General features: G+C 36.8%; 1 protein-coding gene across 1 annotated transcript in view; it reads left to right on the top strand.

Moving 5' to 3' along the window:
* Positions 1 to 19,477, top strand: part of LOC115229434 (ankyrin-1) — a gene marked incomplete at its 5' end in the record, with an annotated part of 28,659 nt that extends 9,182 nt beyond the window's left edge. Inside the window, 7 exons of the mRNA XM_036499204.1 lie at positions 4,911 to 5,120; positions 6,640 to 6,815; positions 7,735 to 7,877; positions 11,314 to 11,391; positions 13,749 to 13,826; positions 15,822 to 15,899; positions 19,356 to 19,477. Of these exons, the coding sequence (XP_036355097.1) occupies positions 4,911 to 5,120; positions 6,640 to 6,815; positions 7,735 to 7,877; positions 11,314 to 11,391; positions 13,749 to 13,826; positions 15,822 to 15,899; positions 19,356 to 19,462 (870 nt within the window). The remainder of the gene's footprint in view (positions 1 to 4,910; positions 5,121 to 6,639; positions 6,816 to 7,734; positions 7,878 to 11,313; positions 11,392 to 13,748; positions 13,827 to 15,821; positions 15,900 to 19,355) is intronic.
* Positions 19,478 to 20,000: the final 523 nt, after the last annotated feature.

The raw sequence follows: 20,000 nt of genomic DNA, 5'->3' as shown, positions 1-20,000 counted from the left end.
TTTAGTATTAAATCAAATTTCTCAATGTAAATATATAATATATATAAATTAGAGAAAAACCATTATTATGCAATTCAAACAATGATAGACATAAACCAAATCATAAAGAAAAAATAAAATATACTATAAAATATATAACTAGATCACAAAAAGTATAAAAATGAATAAATAATATATAGTAAGTAAAAAGACTACGTACGTTTCATGGCTAGAATTTAAATTCTAATTAAATTAAACTTTAATTTAATCAAAAGACAATTCAATTTGAAAGTATAGTAACTCCTCAGGTCAACAATAATTGCAATAATAGTTAAATAAATAATTAAATAGAATTAAACAATATTTATAAAAGAAGCATAGTTTCCTAGTCCCTTGTTCTGAAGGTTCTCAGAATCCAGCCAGCCATATGCCTGCACACTGCAACCATATTGGCGATATGGATATGAAACGAGGTATTGTTGCTTATATCAATCCAAGATCATGCTCCGTATGTGATTTTGGCTCATACAATTCACTTAGACACGCCACATTTTATTGCTGTTTTCGTGGAGAGGGCTCTGTTGGTTGCTACAGCCTGGTCTCTTTCTTTTAAGAAGTCATGCAACCACTCTCTGAGGTTTCCAGTTATGCCAGGTCTTATTAGTTTGTGACTTATCGTCACATGATCACCCTTACCAAAGGCCACGTTAGAGCGATTTTTTAACTGTATCACCACCTAGTCACTGTACTGCAAAATCTGTTTTAAGGGCAGCTTCTTCTTCCAGAGTGAGAGCCATTGCCGGGTGTCAGGAAACAAGTAGATACCTTCAAGGAACGCAATTAGTTTCTTCCTGACAATGTGCTCCACGATTTTGCTGACATGGCTGGTTAGAGAGACAGCTTTATACTTTTTAGCATTTGCTGTTACCTTCTTTATAAATAGGGCATATTATTCCTTACTTTAACCTTTTGGAAAGTCTTTCTGATGCAATGAAGATCTGGAAGAGAATCCGAAGTAGTCTTGCTAGAACCCCTTTGTATTTCTTTAGGAAGATTGCTGGGAATCCATCAGAGCCTGTGGATGAGTTTGAGCTCACTTCAACAATGGCTGATATCACATCCGTTTCCTCTATTTTGATGCTATCAATAATAGTCATTTCGTTGTGTAGAGCTGTGGAGCCAAAGAATCATTCAGTCGTAACTACTTGCAAGTGTCCCAAGGGAGTGGTAAAACACTCTTGTATTGCACATTGAGTATTTCACTGATCCTCTGGGGGTCTGTAGTTGGCGAGCCATTTTCTTCGAATAATGGCCCTATTTTATACCATACTGGTGCAGACCTTTTTGCATATCCATAGAAGAATTTAGGGTTTGTCTTAATATTTGTGACAGCCCTGGCTTCCTTTTCTGCCCTATCCTTTTCAAGAGAGTATTTGAGTTCACTTTCGATCTCGAGCATTGTTTGTTTGAGACGGGATCGTTTGTTATCCTTTAGTGACACCTTTAGACGATTTGAGATTTTTGCACGTTGTCTCATGAGTAAATAATATACATAATTCCTCGTCCTCTTTAATATAGAACTGTAATATATATATATATATATATATGTATGTACGTATATAAGTATATATATACATATATATAAATAATAATTATTTGAGGGATTATTATTCCTACTTCAGTTTAATTTAGTTACTATCACATATATATATTTCACGTGATCACTGACCGACCAGTGTATCAGACGTTGCTACACTCGTGGTCACAATGCTCTTGCATTGTTTAGCCTTCAAATGAAATGGCTATAGCATTATATATATATATATATATATATATATATATATATATATATATATATATATATATATATATATATATATACATATATATAATAATATATTAATTAAGATAATATATCCCAGTAGAATTCGGCATAAAAAATACCATTTATGGTAAGTTTAAGTATCTATATATTAGTCAGCAACGATAGCTTCACCACACAGAAGTTTAAATAGCAGTCAAATCCTAGCTATTCTTTCATTGTAGAATTGAAGACAATATAAATAAAAAACTATGACTATCTATATATAATCGTGCTGAACTAATGATATAGTATATATATATATATATATATATATATATATATATATATATATATCATAGGGTAGTTAGCTATTAGCCTTAGGTATGCGATATATATATATATGCAATATATATATATATATATATATATATATATATATTCGCATAACCCGTAAGGTCACTGACGGTCCAGGTTATAAAATATTGAATCTGATTTCAACATTGAATAAAATGAAAGTTAATTTTATGATGATTCAGTTAAATATTTCAATTTGTACGTGTCATGAAAGGTGTGGTTTACAACTTCATGGTTTAGGTTTTAGAAATAGAACTTTCAGGGTAAATTTGAATTCTAGTAACAGCATTTATTTGTGGTATATGTGCACACGTCTACAAAAATGCAAAAGGAATTTTTAAATAACGTGTATATAAAATTAAAGGGAAATATTTTCCCGGAGTATTTTCCCATTATGCACTGTTTTGGCTATTTATGAAGGTACCCCCAATAACCGCCTATCTCGAGAATCCGTGGTACGATTCATGCGAAACTTGTTTTTTTCCGTTTATATTCACATTTCAGGTGTACCTTACTTTCAGAGCATTTTCCCATTATGCGCCGGTCTGACTATTAAATAACAGACAAGTACGCACAAATGTACACAAACAAAACTGGCGAAACTACGGACAAATTGCTACTCTTTAAACAAATTTTCAACATGTACCTCTAAGCGGATGTGGTTTCAGAATATATAGGGATTTATGGGAAATAGTTTTTTCCAGAGTGGGGAGGTTCGAAAAATTCAAACAATGAGACTTCTCCATAACTTTCAGAAAAATGGATATCATTTAATGGAATTTTATACAAATACCTTTCAAAGGAGATAGATTACGATTCTAATGAAATTCGCAGGGAAAATATTTTCCGAGGGGATGGGGAGAGGATTTTCGAAAAACGGAGTTTCGGTCCAGAAAGACCAAATATGTTGGAACTACTCCGTTTTGACGGGCATTTCTCGACCTGTTTTTTAAAAACCACGGTCTTGGAATTGATGTGGGCGGGGAACATCTTTTTATGAAAACAAAATGTTTAAAAAATATTTTATACACACCCCCAACCTTTTTCATCCCATTCCAACCGATTTTGGCCAATTTGTTTGCACTTCAAAACGATGGGAGGAACTTTTTGGTAAAATAGAAATTGAAAAAATTCAGAGGAAAAGTGAGTGAATTAAGAGATATTTGACAGTTGCTTCTAGCACATCTCAAAACAGCCCTGCTCTTTTCTTTCTCACTCTCAAATGAATTTATGCTTTTCTATATCCTTCTTCCCCATAAATACATTTATATGCTACAAAAAATTTGAAACAATATGATTTTTTAAAAACCCTCTCCCTAACCAGATTGTCTCTATAAATTAAAATTCTGGAGAACCTGAGAAGGTCATTGCTGGCATTTATCCACACTGATTATAAAACAGTGTTCTGCAAACGATAATTCATTTTAATAGCATACTTTTCAGTTAGAAAATATTCTTCTTACACACACAGCTTCGCTTAATTGAGGTGGGGACAAGAAACAAAATTACAAATTTTTAGTTGCTTATATTCCACCAACGAACCACGCCTACTTTTCAGTTAGAAAATGTTTTTTTTCTTACATGCACACGGCTTCGTTGATTGAGGTGGGGGTAAAAATTAACATTACAATGTTTTGTTGTTCCTATATCCCATCAACAGACGACATGTATGTTACTTCGGCAACATCATTCCATAAAATTTTTAATGGGAAATAATTATTGAGAAACATAAATGTGAAGTGAAAACGGATGTGGGATTGGGATGTGCTGGAAACACAGCCAAATCTCCATTGAATCGTGCAGTTTTCCCTCTGAAAATATTTACATTTTGTTTACCGAAAAGGCTCCTCCCATGGTTTCTAAATTTTAAAAAATGACCAAAATCTGCCCGGAGTGTTGATGGTGAGGAATTTCCAAAATATTTCAACACTTTTTTTTCCAAAAAGATGCCCCTCATAATTTCGAAGGCTGTGGTGAAATAAAAATGGGGAAAATCCCCGTGGAAACAGGGTCGTTCCCACTTATTTGGTCTTACTGATCCTAAACTCAGTTCTTTCGTAACTACTGTCCTCACCACATTGGAAAAAGCTTCCCTTCAAATTTATAATCATAATCTATTCCGTTTAAACGGTATTTGTATACAATTTCATTAAAATAAATCAATTTTCCTGAAAGTTACGAGGGAAAAATTCGGATCATGTGAATTTTGGAAAAATTCTCTCCCGACTACATTGGAGAAATTATTTTCTATAAATCCCTATATACTCTAAATCCACAGCATTTGTGCTTGGCATGCTGTTGCCAGGAGGTTGTTGACTATAATACTATATCCAAGAACCACCTGGCAACAGCAACATGCCAAACGAAACCGAAGATATTTAGCGAGATATCTTCTTTAAAACAAGACACCCGATGACATGCAGCTGCACCGGAAGATGTAACACAATCTGTTGCACAGTATCCCATCAGCAGTTTTATGAACCCCTTATTAATATAGCAACATCAAAAGTAAACATTCGAAATTATAATTCTCCTTAATAGACTTGATCTGCCAATCATATGTGCACCCTTGTTCATCTCTCCTAAAATTTACTATAATGATGGATAAAGATGGATTAGACTGAAACAAGCAGTTTATGACAGCGTAATAGGTTTATCATGCCTCTGACACATACACATAGCAAGTTATAGAGGAACCTTGACAGAAATGATACATTGATATCCACCCTGATTTTCATGTAATTTTTCATTTTGTATTATTACCTCCACATAGGATTCAGTGAAATTCGATATGGAGGGCAATCACAAAATGACACCATTCCTTCAAGCCGTCGAGTGGGGTCACCTTGGTGTAATAAAAACGTTGTTAGCCAAGGGTGCGAAGGTAAATGCAGTCAACGATGAAGGCAACAATTGCCTTCACCTCGCACTGCAAAAAGATGCATTCCATTCTGAGGAGGAGCACATTGCTCTTTTAGATAAGGTAAGTTTTGTAATTGTGTGTGAATATATGTATATTTGTGTGTGTGTGTGAAGGAGAGTGGGGAAAGAGAGACATTGCTTGTCATGTATCAATTCGCACCACCCAACCCACCTCTTCCGTTACCATTTCATGATCCGGTCTCACACCATATTCTTATATTATGTAACAAACTATATTACATCACGTTTCACCCTCAAATGCTATTGTGCCCCCACCGTAAAGTAGGGAACTCATCTTGTATGTCGGCCATAGAAACACAGTCATCCCAGTGTGAAGGAGAAGTGACGTAGTAAGGAGAGGAGATATTATTCCTAAATAACAATGATACAGGGTAGAAGAGAGATCTGCCTGACATAACCTTTATATTGCTGATACCATGATAAAAAGAACCAGTCTATTCTACGAGGAATTCATAATGAAACAGCTCTCTATCACACTTCTTTCATACCTTATATATGCTCTGACGTTTTGTGGAAATGTCATAAGAATGTTGAAGCTTAGAACACTAGAGAACAGATAGAATGAAGCAAGGTCCTGATTGTGTTTTCCTATACATACATTTTGTATATACAATTACACATATACATATACAAAGGTAGCAACATCTTTCCATGTGTAGATCTAATGGCAATTATTGTCAACTGTTGCAGAATTTAAGCAATGCATTGATTCGCAAATAAAGAAAAGTCACTGCAGATGTGTGACGATATTTCAGACAGTTGATGGCCGTCTGTAGATTGTAGTAATGTCTATTTTGGTGGGACGAATCCTCCCAGGCAGTTCGCCACACGACCAGAATTCTTTATCAGACTAACAGTATGAACAAAATACTAACTAAAATGTGTTGGTGTGCTGCCTCACTTGTGACACCAATTCTTACTTCCTTTACTTCACCTTCATTATCTAAAGATGTTTATTTATTCTGAAATCTTAAAAGGCGGCGAGCTGGCACAATCACTAGAACGCAGGGTGGGAAAATGCTTAGCGGTATTTCGTCCGTCTCTACGTTCTGAGTTCAAATTACGCCGAAATCGATTTTACCTTTCAACCTTTCGGGGTCGATAAATTCATGTAATCGCATAGTCCCCTTAATGAAACAGCTCTGTATCACACTTCAGGACTTGTTTCTTCAATAGAAAGGATTAATTATGGATATATTATTGATATGTTTTGGATATGTCTGTATGATATTGATTTTGTTCTGTTTGAAGAACTTGCTATTTTGTAGGTGTTTTCTTTTCTGATATAACTTATATTATTATCATTGTTTTTGCGTTATATGTATTTATAACACAACAAATGTATCTCACCATGCTTCTATAAGTATTTCTTTTGGTATGACCAATCGGTTTTACCAAGCTAGTTTTATAAATAGATTCTTGTTGATTTGTTTTGTATTTTATTATTTTGATATTTGTTCCATTATATTTCTTTTATTTCACATGAAGCTATGATTTTTTTTGTATCTATAATATATATTTGTGTATTATTGAACTTACCATTGTTTAATCATTTGTAGTGTGCCTTTAAGCTCTCTCTGACCCAGGGAAATAGGACTTGTAGCACTGTAGTTGCTACATACCTATTTCATTTTGGAGCCAACTTTTACCACCCAAATGGAAAGAATGTGATTCCGCTGGACCTTATTCAGGACAGAAATTTGAAAGAAAAATTAAAAACCTTTTTACCACCACCGTAAGTATTTCCTGACAATGGCAAGATAAACTTTTATCTTTTCTATTTTGCATGTAATCATGTTTAGAGCACAGCTCTACTACAACTAACTGGAAAAGGCTTTAAAGAGGGGACAAGAAGCAGCAGTTAGTCAAGTAAAGACAGCAGTGAAAGCTGGATCATGCAAAATACAAAGAATGAAAGAGAATGACAGAAAAGAGAACAGTTAAAGAGTAATAAAGAGGAAAAAAGGTGCATAGGTAGATCAGGTGTAGTTTTGGGGAAGTTAAAAGAAGTAGGGAATGTTCTGAAGCATGCGGTGTCCTGACAGCTAACGATCGTGAGCAGGGGAAAATATTTCTGAAAGTCATGGGGGTTGCACTGTTTATTGTTTTTATTTTTTGTATGTGTGTGTGTGCATGCGGGGATGTGCATGCGTGTGTGTGTGTGTGTGTGTGTGTGTGTGTGTGCATTTGCATGTGTGCACTGTTCGTATATACAAAAATCTGTTTGAATCATCATCATCATCATTTAGCGTCCGCTTTCCATGCTACCATGGGTTGGACGGTTGAACTGGGGTCTGGGAGGCCAGAAGGCTGCACCAGGCCCAGTCTGATCTGGCAATGTTTCTACGGCTGGATGCCCTTCCTAACGCCAACCACTCCGTGAGTGTAGTGGGTGCTTTTTACGTGCCACCGTCACAAGTGCCAGACGGGGCTGGCTAACGGCCACGGTCGGATGGTGCTTTTTACGTGCCACCGGCACGGAGGCCATCGGGGCGGCGCTGGCAACGGCCAAATTGTTAAAAGAAATCTTTCTAATGTAGTCTTACTCATCATTGTAATGTCTCGTAATATTCTCTACTCTGAACAGGTACAAAATGCAATCTTTATTATAAATGAAAATTATTGTCGGGATGTGTTTGTATTTTGTTCCACAGATGTACGTATTGTCAAGTGATGTATGCCTCTTCCGAATTCAAGCCCTGTGAACATATAGCCCTCTGTCGTGATTGTTATATCAGAATTAAGGGGGAATCATGCCCCACATGTCATCAGCCAATAAGTGGTGTGAGAGAATTTGGTAAGAAAACTATTTGATAATCTGTCTGTTTGTCTCATTGACTTTATGATATATAATACGTATATATAGTATTTAATGTGCTTTAGAATTGTCGTGTAGACCCAGATCTGCCATAATCTGGCAGATTAATGTTGAAAGATGTTCCAGGTGTCATTTCTCTGTGATAGTGTATCTCTCACTACATCCACTAAACATTGTCTTTATCCAAATAGAAGACTTGTCAAATTTCAAGAGGGTCCTGTCTGCAGCACAAGACTAATGAATCATGCTGCAGCACAAGACTAATGAATGATACAGCAACATAACTTGCAATTAACTGAAATATCAGTACATCCGTTTTTATATCAATAAACACCAATTTCTAACAATTGATTGTGAGTCATCAAAGTTGATTAATGATTTATCAGTATCTAGGAAAGGTGATGATTATAGTCAAAGATATTCCCAAGAACATCATTTTAAGCTTTGCTGAAGTAAGATATTTAATCATAAAATCTCAGGTGAGTGTTTGAGAACCAACATTAGAAAGTCTGACTGTTAAATCGGTTGTTCTGTGTAGGTGTAAATACTGGCAACTTGTAAAAAACGACATGAGTATTTTATAAAGTTGTCCTCCGGAAATACATAATGGTTTATCATCTTATAAAAGATCTCAAATAATTGCTTGATATGAGATATCATCTCTTGCGGTATATACACAGAAGGTCTCAACTTCGAATATATACTGTGGAAAGTAAATAAAACAAAATTAAATATTAACTCTGTATTAGAATATTGATCATTAAATTACTTTTATCGAATGGCTATTTTGTTCTGTCTTGTAAGGGTGATAATACCCAATTCTGCTGCTGGGACTTCGATTCAGCTTTTGAAATATCAGACTCGAACACACAACTACTCATTTAATTTTCCATTGATATCACTGTTAATCTCTCCGTTTTCTCTTTCGTTTCTTATATCTGTGCCAGATCTATGACATGGCGTCGTTCTCTCACCTCTAGACTTCCCAAACCAACATTTTCCTATCTTCTGCTTGATTCTAATGTCAACCAAGTTGGTCATCGAAGTTGGTCATGGTTAGATTATGTAGGATGTCTTAATAGGCAGCGGAGATTTAAGAAGATTAGAGATTTAAGAGTTAAGAAGGTTTGAAGGTTATTTTGTTGTGCACCTAAATATTGACCTATTAAATGGTAACACTGTTGAATCTATCAGAATGTTGACCAAAACCACAATGGTCACCAGTTGTTCATTTATGATAGGAATGGCTCACAATAATATAGATTATTAATAAAGAAAGATTTTTCTATAATGTATAAAACTTGAAAACACATATCTCAGGGAGTCAAAATTTTAAAGAGAAGGAAGCCAAGATGATGGCAGGGGCAGTTAGTGAGTATAAATTAAAAGTACCTTATAGATTTCTATAAATTAACAGTACCTTATCACCGTTATCACTGTGACCGACCAGGCTATCAGATGTTGCTACACATCGCTGGTTACAATGCGCTTCGCATTGAGTTAGCCTTCAAGTGGCGCCACCCCGCTGGCTAAGCGAGCAGGCCAACAGAAGAAAGAGTGAGAGAAAGTTGTGGAGAAAGTGAACAGCAGGGATCGCTACAACCCCCCGCCGGAGCCTTGTGGAACTTTAGGAGTTTTCGCTCAATAAACACTCACAACGCCCGGTCTGGGAATCGAAACCGCGATCCTACAACCGCGAGTCCACTGCCCTAACCACTGGCCGTTGCACATCCACAACAGTATTTTATAGATTTCTATAGCATTTATCTTCGCCTCAGGGATTTTGCTTGTCAGGCTGATCGAGAACAAGTTCCGTTCTTAATTTCTATTTGTAAGATTAGGTGTAAAAGGATTCTATTAAATATTCCACTGAAATTTCATAAAATCAAGGTTAACGTGGTTGGTAAAATGGATAAATAAGAAGACATTATAGAGTTAATGATGTCTTTTAGGACAGAGAACTAAAATAGTTTGTTGTTTATTTGTAAACAGGTGAGTTAACGAGAAAGATTTTGTTTCTTTTGCTACTAAGGTCTTTCCTAAGTTTTCTGATAGTTTATTGTTGTTGTTGTTGTTATGTAGCCAGATGTCTGTCAGGATATGTTGTTTAGGTACGTACCCTGAATGTCTCAGGTCAGAATAACTTTGTTATAAATTAAAGAAATTAAAAATCAAATCTCTAAGATTATAAGTATAATGATCATTAACGTTGATTAAATATTAAATTTAGTATTGAACGGTGAACATCTGTTTACATTTAAACAAAATATTGGTGTTGACATAAAATATAAAGATAGGAATTAAATATGAGTTCCCTGTGTGACTTGATCTCACAAATCCTTGTTTGTAACTATATATAATATACACTTATTACATTGTTTGAACAACATTTACCATCCATATAGTCATTCTTTTTCTCACTCTTGTTAGATTTTAGATGATATTAATGCTAAAAGAGGCACAGTTTTCTGAGTGTTTCACCCTTTGGTCTTGATTGTTGCGTTCAAATTATTTAATGGAAGTTAGTCATTGTTATTTGACCAGGAAATGAATTAATCATTAGTATTTGGCAGTGGACTTGGTTATATCTTTCTTCGTTTGCTCATGGAACTACCATAATATTAGCTGTGCTGAGACACAATCATATTCATAGTAATGAAGGTTATATGTTCTTTACTCAGATTATATACAATCTATATTGATATCTAGTATTGCACCGTCAAGCACAGTGCCATTGTATCACATATATACCCAATTATCATGATAATTAATAAGCTATAATTCATTAACTCTCTTACATTTGTATGTATGAAATGTAAACTTATTTTGTCATAGGAACATCGTGTACCCTCACCTTACATTTTATATCTTGTTAGGGATCATGTTGGGGAAGGGTGTATGGAATTTGGCTTGTGGAGATGTTTTTAGGGGACAGATTGTGTGCGGGTGGAGGGTATACACATAAAGGACATGTCTTTATGGGCTCAGTTTTACTTAATTAGAGAGGAATGTTGATTAGTGAATTCTAGAGATGAGAGGACTGTGCCATGCCATAGATTTGGCACAGTTATAAGAAAAGAAAGACAAAGCTAAGAGAAAACTGTTATCAAGTGTTAATTAAATGAGATAATTGCAACATTGTTAGAATATTTAATGTGTTTCTAGAGAGAGAGAGAGAGAGAGAGAGAGGGAGATGGTGGATTTAGAAATGTTAGTCTGTTTTATTGTGGACATATTGGGCTATTACATGGGACCACTGTAGAAAGTACAGAAATATTGACCAAAACCATAATGGTCAACATTTGACCATTAACGACAGGAATTGAATGTCTCACAATAACAAGATAGAGTTTAATAAAAATAAAGATAAAGAAAGTTTATTATTAAATGTAAAACTTGGAAATATTTATTTCAGAGGCTCCAAAGTTTGAGGACAGGTGTGTACAAACAGAGGCTATATGTCAGGAATTAGGGGCTGCATCTCAGGCAATTGGTGAGTATAAAATAATAGTTCCCAATTGATTTCTGTAAGGTTTTCTTCCCCCGAGTATATTGTGCTTGAAAGAATAACTGAAAACAGCTTCCATTCCTATTTTCCAATTGAACGATTATCTTTAAAAAATTGAATTAAAGATATCGATTTACTGAGAGTTTATGAAATACCCATTGAGATTAATGCTGTTGGTAATAATGTTCAAATTAGAAGACACAATAGAGTTAATATTGTCATTTGGTCATGGAACTCATCATCATCATCATCATCATCATCATTTAACATCATCCTTTTCTTATGGTGGCATGGGTCGGACGATTTCACTGGCAAGGCAGTAGGCTGCGCCAGGCTCCAATGTGATCTGGCAAGGTTTCCACATATGTATGCCATTCCTAATGCCAACCACTCCGAGAGTGTGGTGGGCCTTTTACGTGCCACCGACACAGAGCCAGTTGAGGTGGGGCTGGCATTGACCACGTTCGGATGGTGCTTTTTACGTGCCACCGGCACAGGGAACCAGTCAGGCGGAACTGAACAAACCTATGCTTCTATGGTACTTATAACGTGAAACAACAGGAACAGTGCCAGTCAGGGCACTGGCATCGGTCACAACTACATTTCCATTTTGATTTCGATCTTGAATTGCTTTTGATTTGTCATTTCTGTTATTGCCTGGTGACTATGATGACAACGAGGGGTTCAGGAATGATCCCTAATTGAACTCCTACTTCTATCCGAAATCTTCACTATACTCATTGCCGATCCTCACCTTACTACAGGGCCTCTTCAACTCTTATAATCGCCTCGGTCAATCCCTAGTTTCCGCTTAGCTGTAAAAAGGATTCTATTAAATATTCCACTGAAATTTCATAAATAAGGGTTACGTGGTTGTAAAATGTTTAAATAAGAAGACATAATAGAGTTAATGATGTCTTTTAGGACAAGAACTAAAACATTTTGTTGTTTATTTGTAAACAGGTGAGGTAACGAGAAAGATTTTGTTTCTTTTCTTTTCTACTAAGGTCCTTTCCAAATTTTTCTGATAGGTTATTGTTGTTGTTTTTATGTAGCAAGATGTCTGTCATGACATGTTGTTTAGGTACGTACCCTGAATGTCTCAGGTCAATAACTTTGTTATAAATTAAAGAATTAAAAATCAAATCTCTAAGATTATAAGTATAATGATCATTAACGTTGATTAAATATTAAATTTAGTATTGAACGGTGAACATGTTTACATTTAAACAAATATTGGTGTTGACATAAAATATAAAGATAGGAATTAAATATGAGTTCCCTGTGTGACTTGAACTCACAAATCCTTGTTGTAACTATATATAATATACACTTATTACATTGTTTGAACAACATTTACCATCCATATAGTCATTCTTTTTCTCACTCTTGTTAGATTTTAGATGATATTAATGCTAAAAGAGGCACAGTTTTCTGAGTGTTTCACCCTTTGGTCTTGATTGTTGCGTTCAAATTATTAATGAAAGATAGTCATTGTTATTTGACCAGAATGAATTAGTCATTAGTATTGGGCAGTGACTTGGTTATATCTTTCTTCGTTTGCTCATGGAACTACCATAATATTAGCTGTGCTGAGACACAATCATATTCATTGTAATGAAGGTTATGTTCTTTACTCAGATTAATACAATCTATATTGATATCTAGTATTGCACCGTCAAGCACAGTGCCATTCTATCACATATATACCAATTATCATGATAATTAATAAGCTATAATTCATTAACTCTCTTACATTTGTATGTATGAAATGTAATTTATTTTGTCATAGGGACATCGTGTACCCTCACCTAAATCTTATATCTTGTTAGGGATCATGTTGTTGAGATGATTTTTAAGGGACAGATTGTGTGTGGGATGGAGCGTATCACGTAAAGGACATCTTATGACCTCAGTTTTACTTAATTGAGAGGAATGTTGATTAGTGAATTCTAGAGATGAGAGGACTGTTCCATGCCATATGTTTTGGCACAGTTATATAGAAAAGAAAGACAATGCTAAGAGAAAAACTCTTATCAAGTGTTAATTAAATGAATATTGGCAACATTGTTAGAATATTTTTAATGTGTTTTTAAAGAGAGAGGAGAGAGAGAGAGACAGAAGTGAGGGTGGATTTAAAATGTTAGTCTTTTTATTGTGGACATATTGGGCTATACAATGGGACCACTGTAGAAAGTACAGAAATATTGACCAAAACCATAGTGGTCAACATTTGACCATTAACGACAGAAATTGAATGTCTCACATAACAAATAGAGTTTAATAAAAATAAAGATAAGAAGTTTCTTTTTAAATGTAAAACTTGGAAATATTTATTTCAGGGGCTCCAAAGTGTGAGGACAGGTGTGTACAAACAGAGGCTAACATGTCAGGAATTAGGGGCTGCATCTCAGGCAATTGTGAGTATAAAATAATAGTTCCCAATTGATTTCTGTAAGGTTTTCTTCCCCGAGTATATTGTGCTTGAAAGAATAACTGAAACAGAGCTTCCATTCTATTTTCCAATTGAACAATTATCTTGTATAATAATTGTAATTAAAGATATCGATTTACTGGTGAGTTTAATATACCCATTAGGTTAATGCTGTTGGTAATAATGTTCAAATTAGAAGACACAATAAGTTAATTAAATTTGTCATTTGGTCAGAGAACGCATCATCATCATCATCATCACCCCATCATTTAACATCCGTTTCTTATGGCGGCATGGGTCGGACGATTTCACTGGCAAGGCAGTAGGCTGCGCCAGGCTGCAATGTGATCTGGCAAGGTTTCCACATATGTATGCCATTCCTAACGCCAACCACTCCGAGAGTGTGGTGGGTGCCTTTTACGAGCCACCGGCACAGGAGTCAGTCGGGGTGGGGGCTGGCATCGACCACGTTCGGATGGTGCTTTTTACGTGCCACCGGCACAGGGAACCAGTCAGGTGGCAGTGACAAGGACCTATGCTTCTATGGTACTTATAACGTGACACAGGAACAGGTGCCAGTCAGGCGGCACTGGCATCGGTCACAACTACAATTTCCATTTTGATTTCGATCTTAATTTGATTTTGATTTGTGATTTCTGATTTTTGGTTTTACTTGACTCAGAAATTCTTCTCAAGCGCAACTTATCACTCTGTGATTCAAGGGTACTTTTAAAAAGGGCTGGTTATGCGCCCCTGGTATAGGCTACAGCTGTGATCTCACTTCACTCGCCAGGTCCTCTTAATCACATCATATTTCCAGAGGTCTCTGTCTCTTGCCATTACCTCTGTGAGGCCCAACGTTCGAAGGTCGTTTCACCACGTCATGCCCTGTCTTCCTGGGTCACCCCTTTCCACGGGTTCCTTCCACTGTTAGGGTGTAACGCTTCTTCCCACAGCACTCCTCATCCATACACATGACCACACCAGTGCAATTGTCTCTCTTGTACACCACATCTGATGCTTCTTATGTCTAACACTTCTCTCAGGCCTCTTCACTCTGCCTTGTGTACACACTGACATCGTTGCGTTCAAATTATTTAATGGAAGTTAGTCATTGTTATTTGACCGGGAAATGAATTAGTCATTAGTATTTGGCAGTGGACTTGGTTATATCTTTCTTCGTTTGCTCATGGAACTACCATAATATTAGCTGTGCTGAGACACAATCATATTCATAGTAATGAAGGCTATATGTTCTTTACTCAGATTATATACAATCTATATTGATATCTAGTATTGCACCGTCAAGCACAGTGCCATTGTATCACATATATACCCAATTATCATGATAATTAATAAGCTATAATTCATTAACTCTCTTACATTTGTATGTCTGAAATGTAAACTGATTTTGTCATAGGGACCTCGTGTACCCTCACCTAACATTTTACACCTTGTTAGGGATCATGTTGGGGAAGGGTGTATGGAATTTGGCTTGTGGAGATGATTTTTAGGGGACAGATTGTGTGCGGGGTGGGGGGTGTGCACATAAAGGACATGTCTTTATGGGCTCAGTTTTACTTAATTAGAGAGGAATGTTGATTAGTGAATTCTAGAGATGAGAGGACTGTGCCATGCCATAGATTTGGCACAGTTATAAGAAAAGAAAGACAAAGCTAAGAGAAAACTGTTATCAAGTGTTAATTAAATGAGATAATTGCAACATTGTTAGAATATTTAATGTGTTTTTAGAGAGAGAGAGGGTGGATATAGAAATGTTAGTCTGTTTTATTGTTTCATATTGGGCTATTACATGGGACCAATGTAGAAAGTACAGAAATATTGACCAAAACCATAATGGTCAACATTTGACCATTAACGACAGAAATTGAATGTCTCACAATAACAAGATAGAGTTTAATAAAAATAAAGATAAAGAAAGTTTCTTTTTAAATGTAAAACTTGGAAATATTTATTTCAGGGGCTCCAAAGTTTGAGGACAGGTGTGTACAAACAGAGGCTACATGTCAGGAATTAGGGGCTGCATCTCAGGCAATTGGTGAGTATAAAATAATAGTTCCCAATTGATTTCTGTAAGGTTTTCTTCCCCCGAGTATATTGTGCTTGAAAGAATAACTGAAAACAGCTTCCATTCCTATTTTCCAATTGAACAATTATCTGTATAATAATTGTATTAAAGATATCGATTTACTGTGAGTTTATGAAATACCCATTGAGGTTAATGCTGTTGGTAATAATGTTCAAATTAGAAGACACAATAGAGTTAATTTTGTCATTTGGTCAGAGAACGCATCATCATCATCATCATCATCATCATCATTTAACATCCGTTTCTTATGGAGGCATGGGTCGGACGATTTCACTGGCAAGGCAGTAGGCTGCGCCAGGCTCCAAAGTGATCTGGCAAGGTTTCCACATATGTATCCCATTCCTAATGCCAACCACTCCGAGAGTGTGGTGGGTGCCTTTTACTTGCCACCGACACAGGAGCCAGTCGGGGTGGGGGCTGGCATCGACCACGTTCGGATGGTGCTTTTTACGTGCCACCGGCACAGGGAACTAGTCAGACGGCAGTGACAAGGACCTATGCTTCTATGGTACTTATAACGTGACACAGGAACAGTTGCCAGCCAGGCGGCACTGGCATCGGTCACAACTACAATTTCCATTTTGATTTCGATCTTGAATTGCTTTTGATTTGTCATTTCTCTTATTGCCTGGTGGACTATGATGAAAACGAGGGGTTTAGGAATGATCCCTAGTGAACTCCTACTTCTATCCGGAATTCTTCACTATACTCATTGCCGATCCTCACCTTACTACAGGGCCTCTTCAACTCTTATAATCGCTCGTCAATCCCTAGTTTCCGCATTAGCTGTAAAAAGGATTCTATTAAATATTCCACTGAAATTTCATAAAATCAAGGTTAACGTGGTGGTAAAATGGTTAATAAGAAGACATAATAGAGTTAATGATGTCTTTTAGGACAGAGAACTAAAACATTTTGTTGTTTATTTGTAAATAGGTGAGTAACGAGAAAGATTTTTGTTTCTTTTACTACTAAGGTCTTTCCTGAGTTTTCTGATAGGTTATTGTTATTGTTGTTGACCAAAACCATAGTGGTCAACATTTGACCATTAACGACAGAAATTGAATGTCTCACAATAACAAGATAGAGTTTAATAAAACATCACAATCGTTTAACGTCAGTTTTTTATGGTGGCATGGATTGGATGATTTCACTGGCAAGGCAGTAGGCTGCGCCAGGCTCCAAAGTGATCTGGCAAGGTTTCCACATATGTTTGCCATTCCTAACGCCAACCACTCCGAGAGTATGGTGGGTGATTTTTACGTGCCACCGACACAGGAGCCAGTTGAAGTTGGGGCTGGCATCGACCATGTTCGGATGGTGCTTTTTACGTGCCAACGGCACAGGGAACCAGTCAGGCGGCACTGGCAACAAACAATGTTTGAATGGTACTTATTACGTGCCACCGGCACGGGTGGAAGCCAGGCGGCTCTGGCATCAGCCATGATTACAATTTGCATTTTGATTTCGATCTAGATTTGATTTTGATTTGTGATTTCTGGTTTTCGGTTTTACTTGACTCGGAAATTCTTCTCAAGCGCAACTTATCACTCTGTGATTCAAGGGTACTTTTAAAAGGGGCTGGTTATGCACCACTGGTATATGCTACAGCTCTGATCTCACTTCACTTGCCGAGTCCTCTTAATTACATCATATTTCTAGAGGTCTCTGTCTCTTGCCATTACCTCTGTGAGGCCCAACGTTCGAAGGTCGTTTCACTACGTCATCCCCTGTCTTCCTGGGCCACTCCTTTCCACGGGTTCCTTCCACTGTTAGGGTGTAACACTTCTTCCCACAGCTCTCCTCATCCATACACATGACCATACCAGTGCAGTTGTCTCTCTTGTACACCACATCTGATGCTTCTTATGTCTAACACTTCTCTCAGGCCTCTTCACTCTGCCTTGTGTACACACTGACATCGTTGCGTTCAAATTATTTAATGAAAGATAGTCATTGTTATTTGACCAGGAAATGAATTAATCATTAGTATTTGGCAGTGGACTTGGTTATATCTTTCTTCGTTTGCTCATGGAACTACCATAATATTAGCTGTGCTGAGACACAATCATATTCATAGTAATGTAGGTTATATGTTCTTTACTCAGATTATATACAATCTATATTGATATCTAGTATTGCACCGTTAAGCACAGTGCCATTGTATCACATACACTTGCGTCGGAAATTAATTAGCACTTCTCAAATTTCTATATTTTCTTACATTTTCTTAATTTAATTAACTTATTATCAGAAACGAACTCGTTTTTAATCAAAAATTTATTAAAACATATCCCAGCACACCACATAATTGATATTAATCGTGAAATTTAGTCAATATCTTGTTGCCCCTCCTTTGGCAGCAATGACAGCTGCTACGCGGGTCGGCATGCTGTCTATGAGTGCCTGCAGGTACTGTGCAGGGACGGCCCCTCATGCAGCAAGAAGTGCCCCAAACAGCTCGTGTCGGTTCCTGTATTGCTGCACATTCAAATCCCTACCCAATCGACTCCAGAGGTTCTCAATAGGGTTCAGGTCAGGTGACTGGCCAGCACGTACTCCTCGCCACCAAAGAGGTATCCCGTACTATCTCAATGTACTTTGCTGCGTTGATGTTGCCTTAGACGGCATAGAGCCGCCCAACACAACTGTAGCTGAACGCCCCTCACACCATCAGACCACCCCCACCATGCTTCATGGTAGGCAAATCAAGGGTGCTAATTAATTTCTGACGGTAGTGTATATACCCAATTATCATGATAATTAATAAGCTATAATTCATTAACTCTCTTACATTTGTATGTCTGAAATGTAAACTTATTTTGTCATAGGAACATCGTGTACCCTCACCTTAAATTTTACACATTGTTAGGGATCATGTTGGGGAAGGGTGTATGGAATTTGGCTTGTGGAGATGATTTTTAGGGGACAGATTGTGTGCGGGGTGGAGGGTATGCACATAAAGAACATGTCTTAATGGCCTCAGTTTTACTTAATTAGAGAGGAATGTTGATTAGTGAATTCTAAAGATAAGAAGACAGTGCCATGCCATAGATTTGGCAGTTATAAGAAAAGAAAGACAATGCTAAGAGAAAACTGTTTTCAAGTGTTAATTAAATGAGATAATTGCAACATTGTTAGAATATTTAATGTGTTTCTAGAGAGAGAGAGAGAGAGAGAGAGAGGGTGGATTTAGGAATGTTAGTCTGTTTTATTGTGGAAACATTGGGCTATTACATGGGACCACTGTAGAAAGTACAGAAATATTGACCAAAACCATAATGGTCAAAGGTTGAACAGTAACGACAGGAATTGAATGTCTCACAATAACAAGATAGAGATTAATAAAAATAAAGATACAGACATTTTAATATCAAATGTAAAACTTGGAAATATTTATTTCAGGGGCTCCAAAGTTTGAGGACAGGTGTGTTCAAACAGAGGCTACATGTCAGGAATTAGGGGCTGCATCTCAGGCAATTGGTGAGTATAAAATAATAGTTCCCAATTGATTTCTGTAAGGTTTTCTTCCCCCGAGTATATTGTGCTTGAAAGAATAACTGAAAACAGCTTCCATTCCTATTTTCCAATTGAACAATTATCTGTATAAAAATTGAATTAAAGATATCGATTTACTGAGAGTTTATGAAATACCCATTGAGGTTAATGCTGTTGGTAATAATGTTCAAATTAGAAGACACAATAGAGTTAATTTTGTCATTTGGTCACAGAACTCATCATCATCATCATCATCATCATCATTATCATTCTCCTCCTCATCATCATCGTTTAACGTCCGTTTTTATAGTAGCATGGGTCGGACGATTTCACTGGCAAGGCAGTAGGCTGCGCCAGGCTCCAATGTGATCTGGCAAGGTTTCCACATATGTATGCCATTCCTAATGCCAACCACTCCGAGAGTGTGGTGGGTGCTTTTTACGTGCCACCGACACAGGAGCCAGTCGGGGTGGGGGCTGGCATCGACCACATTCGGATGGTGCTTTTTACGTGCCAGCGGCACAGGGAACCAGTCAGGCGGCAGTGACAAGG

The sequence above is a fragment of the Octopus sinensis genome, unplaced genomic scaffold (genome assembly GCF_006345805.1).
Source record: "Octopus sinensis unplaced genomic scaffold, ASM634580v1 Contig12636, whole genome shotgun sequence".
NCBI classification, from domain to species: Eukaryota; Metazoa; Mollusca; class Cephalopoda; order Octopoda; family Octopodidae; genus Octopus; species Octopus sinensis.
Note: the sequence above shows the minus strand (reverse complement) of the source record. Positions and strands in the feature narration are given on the sequence as shown.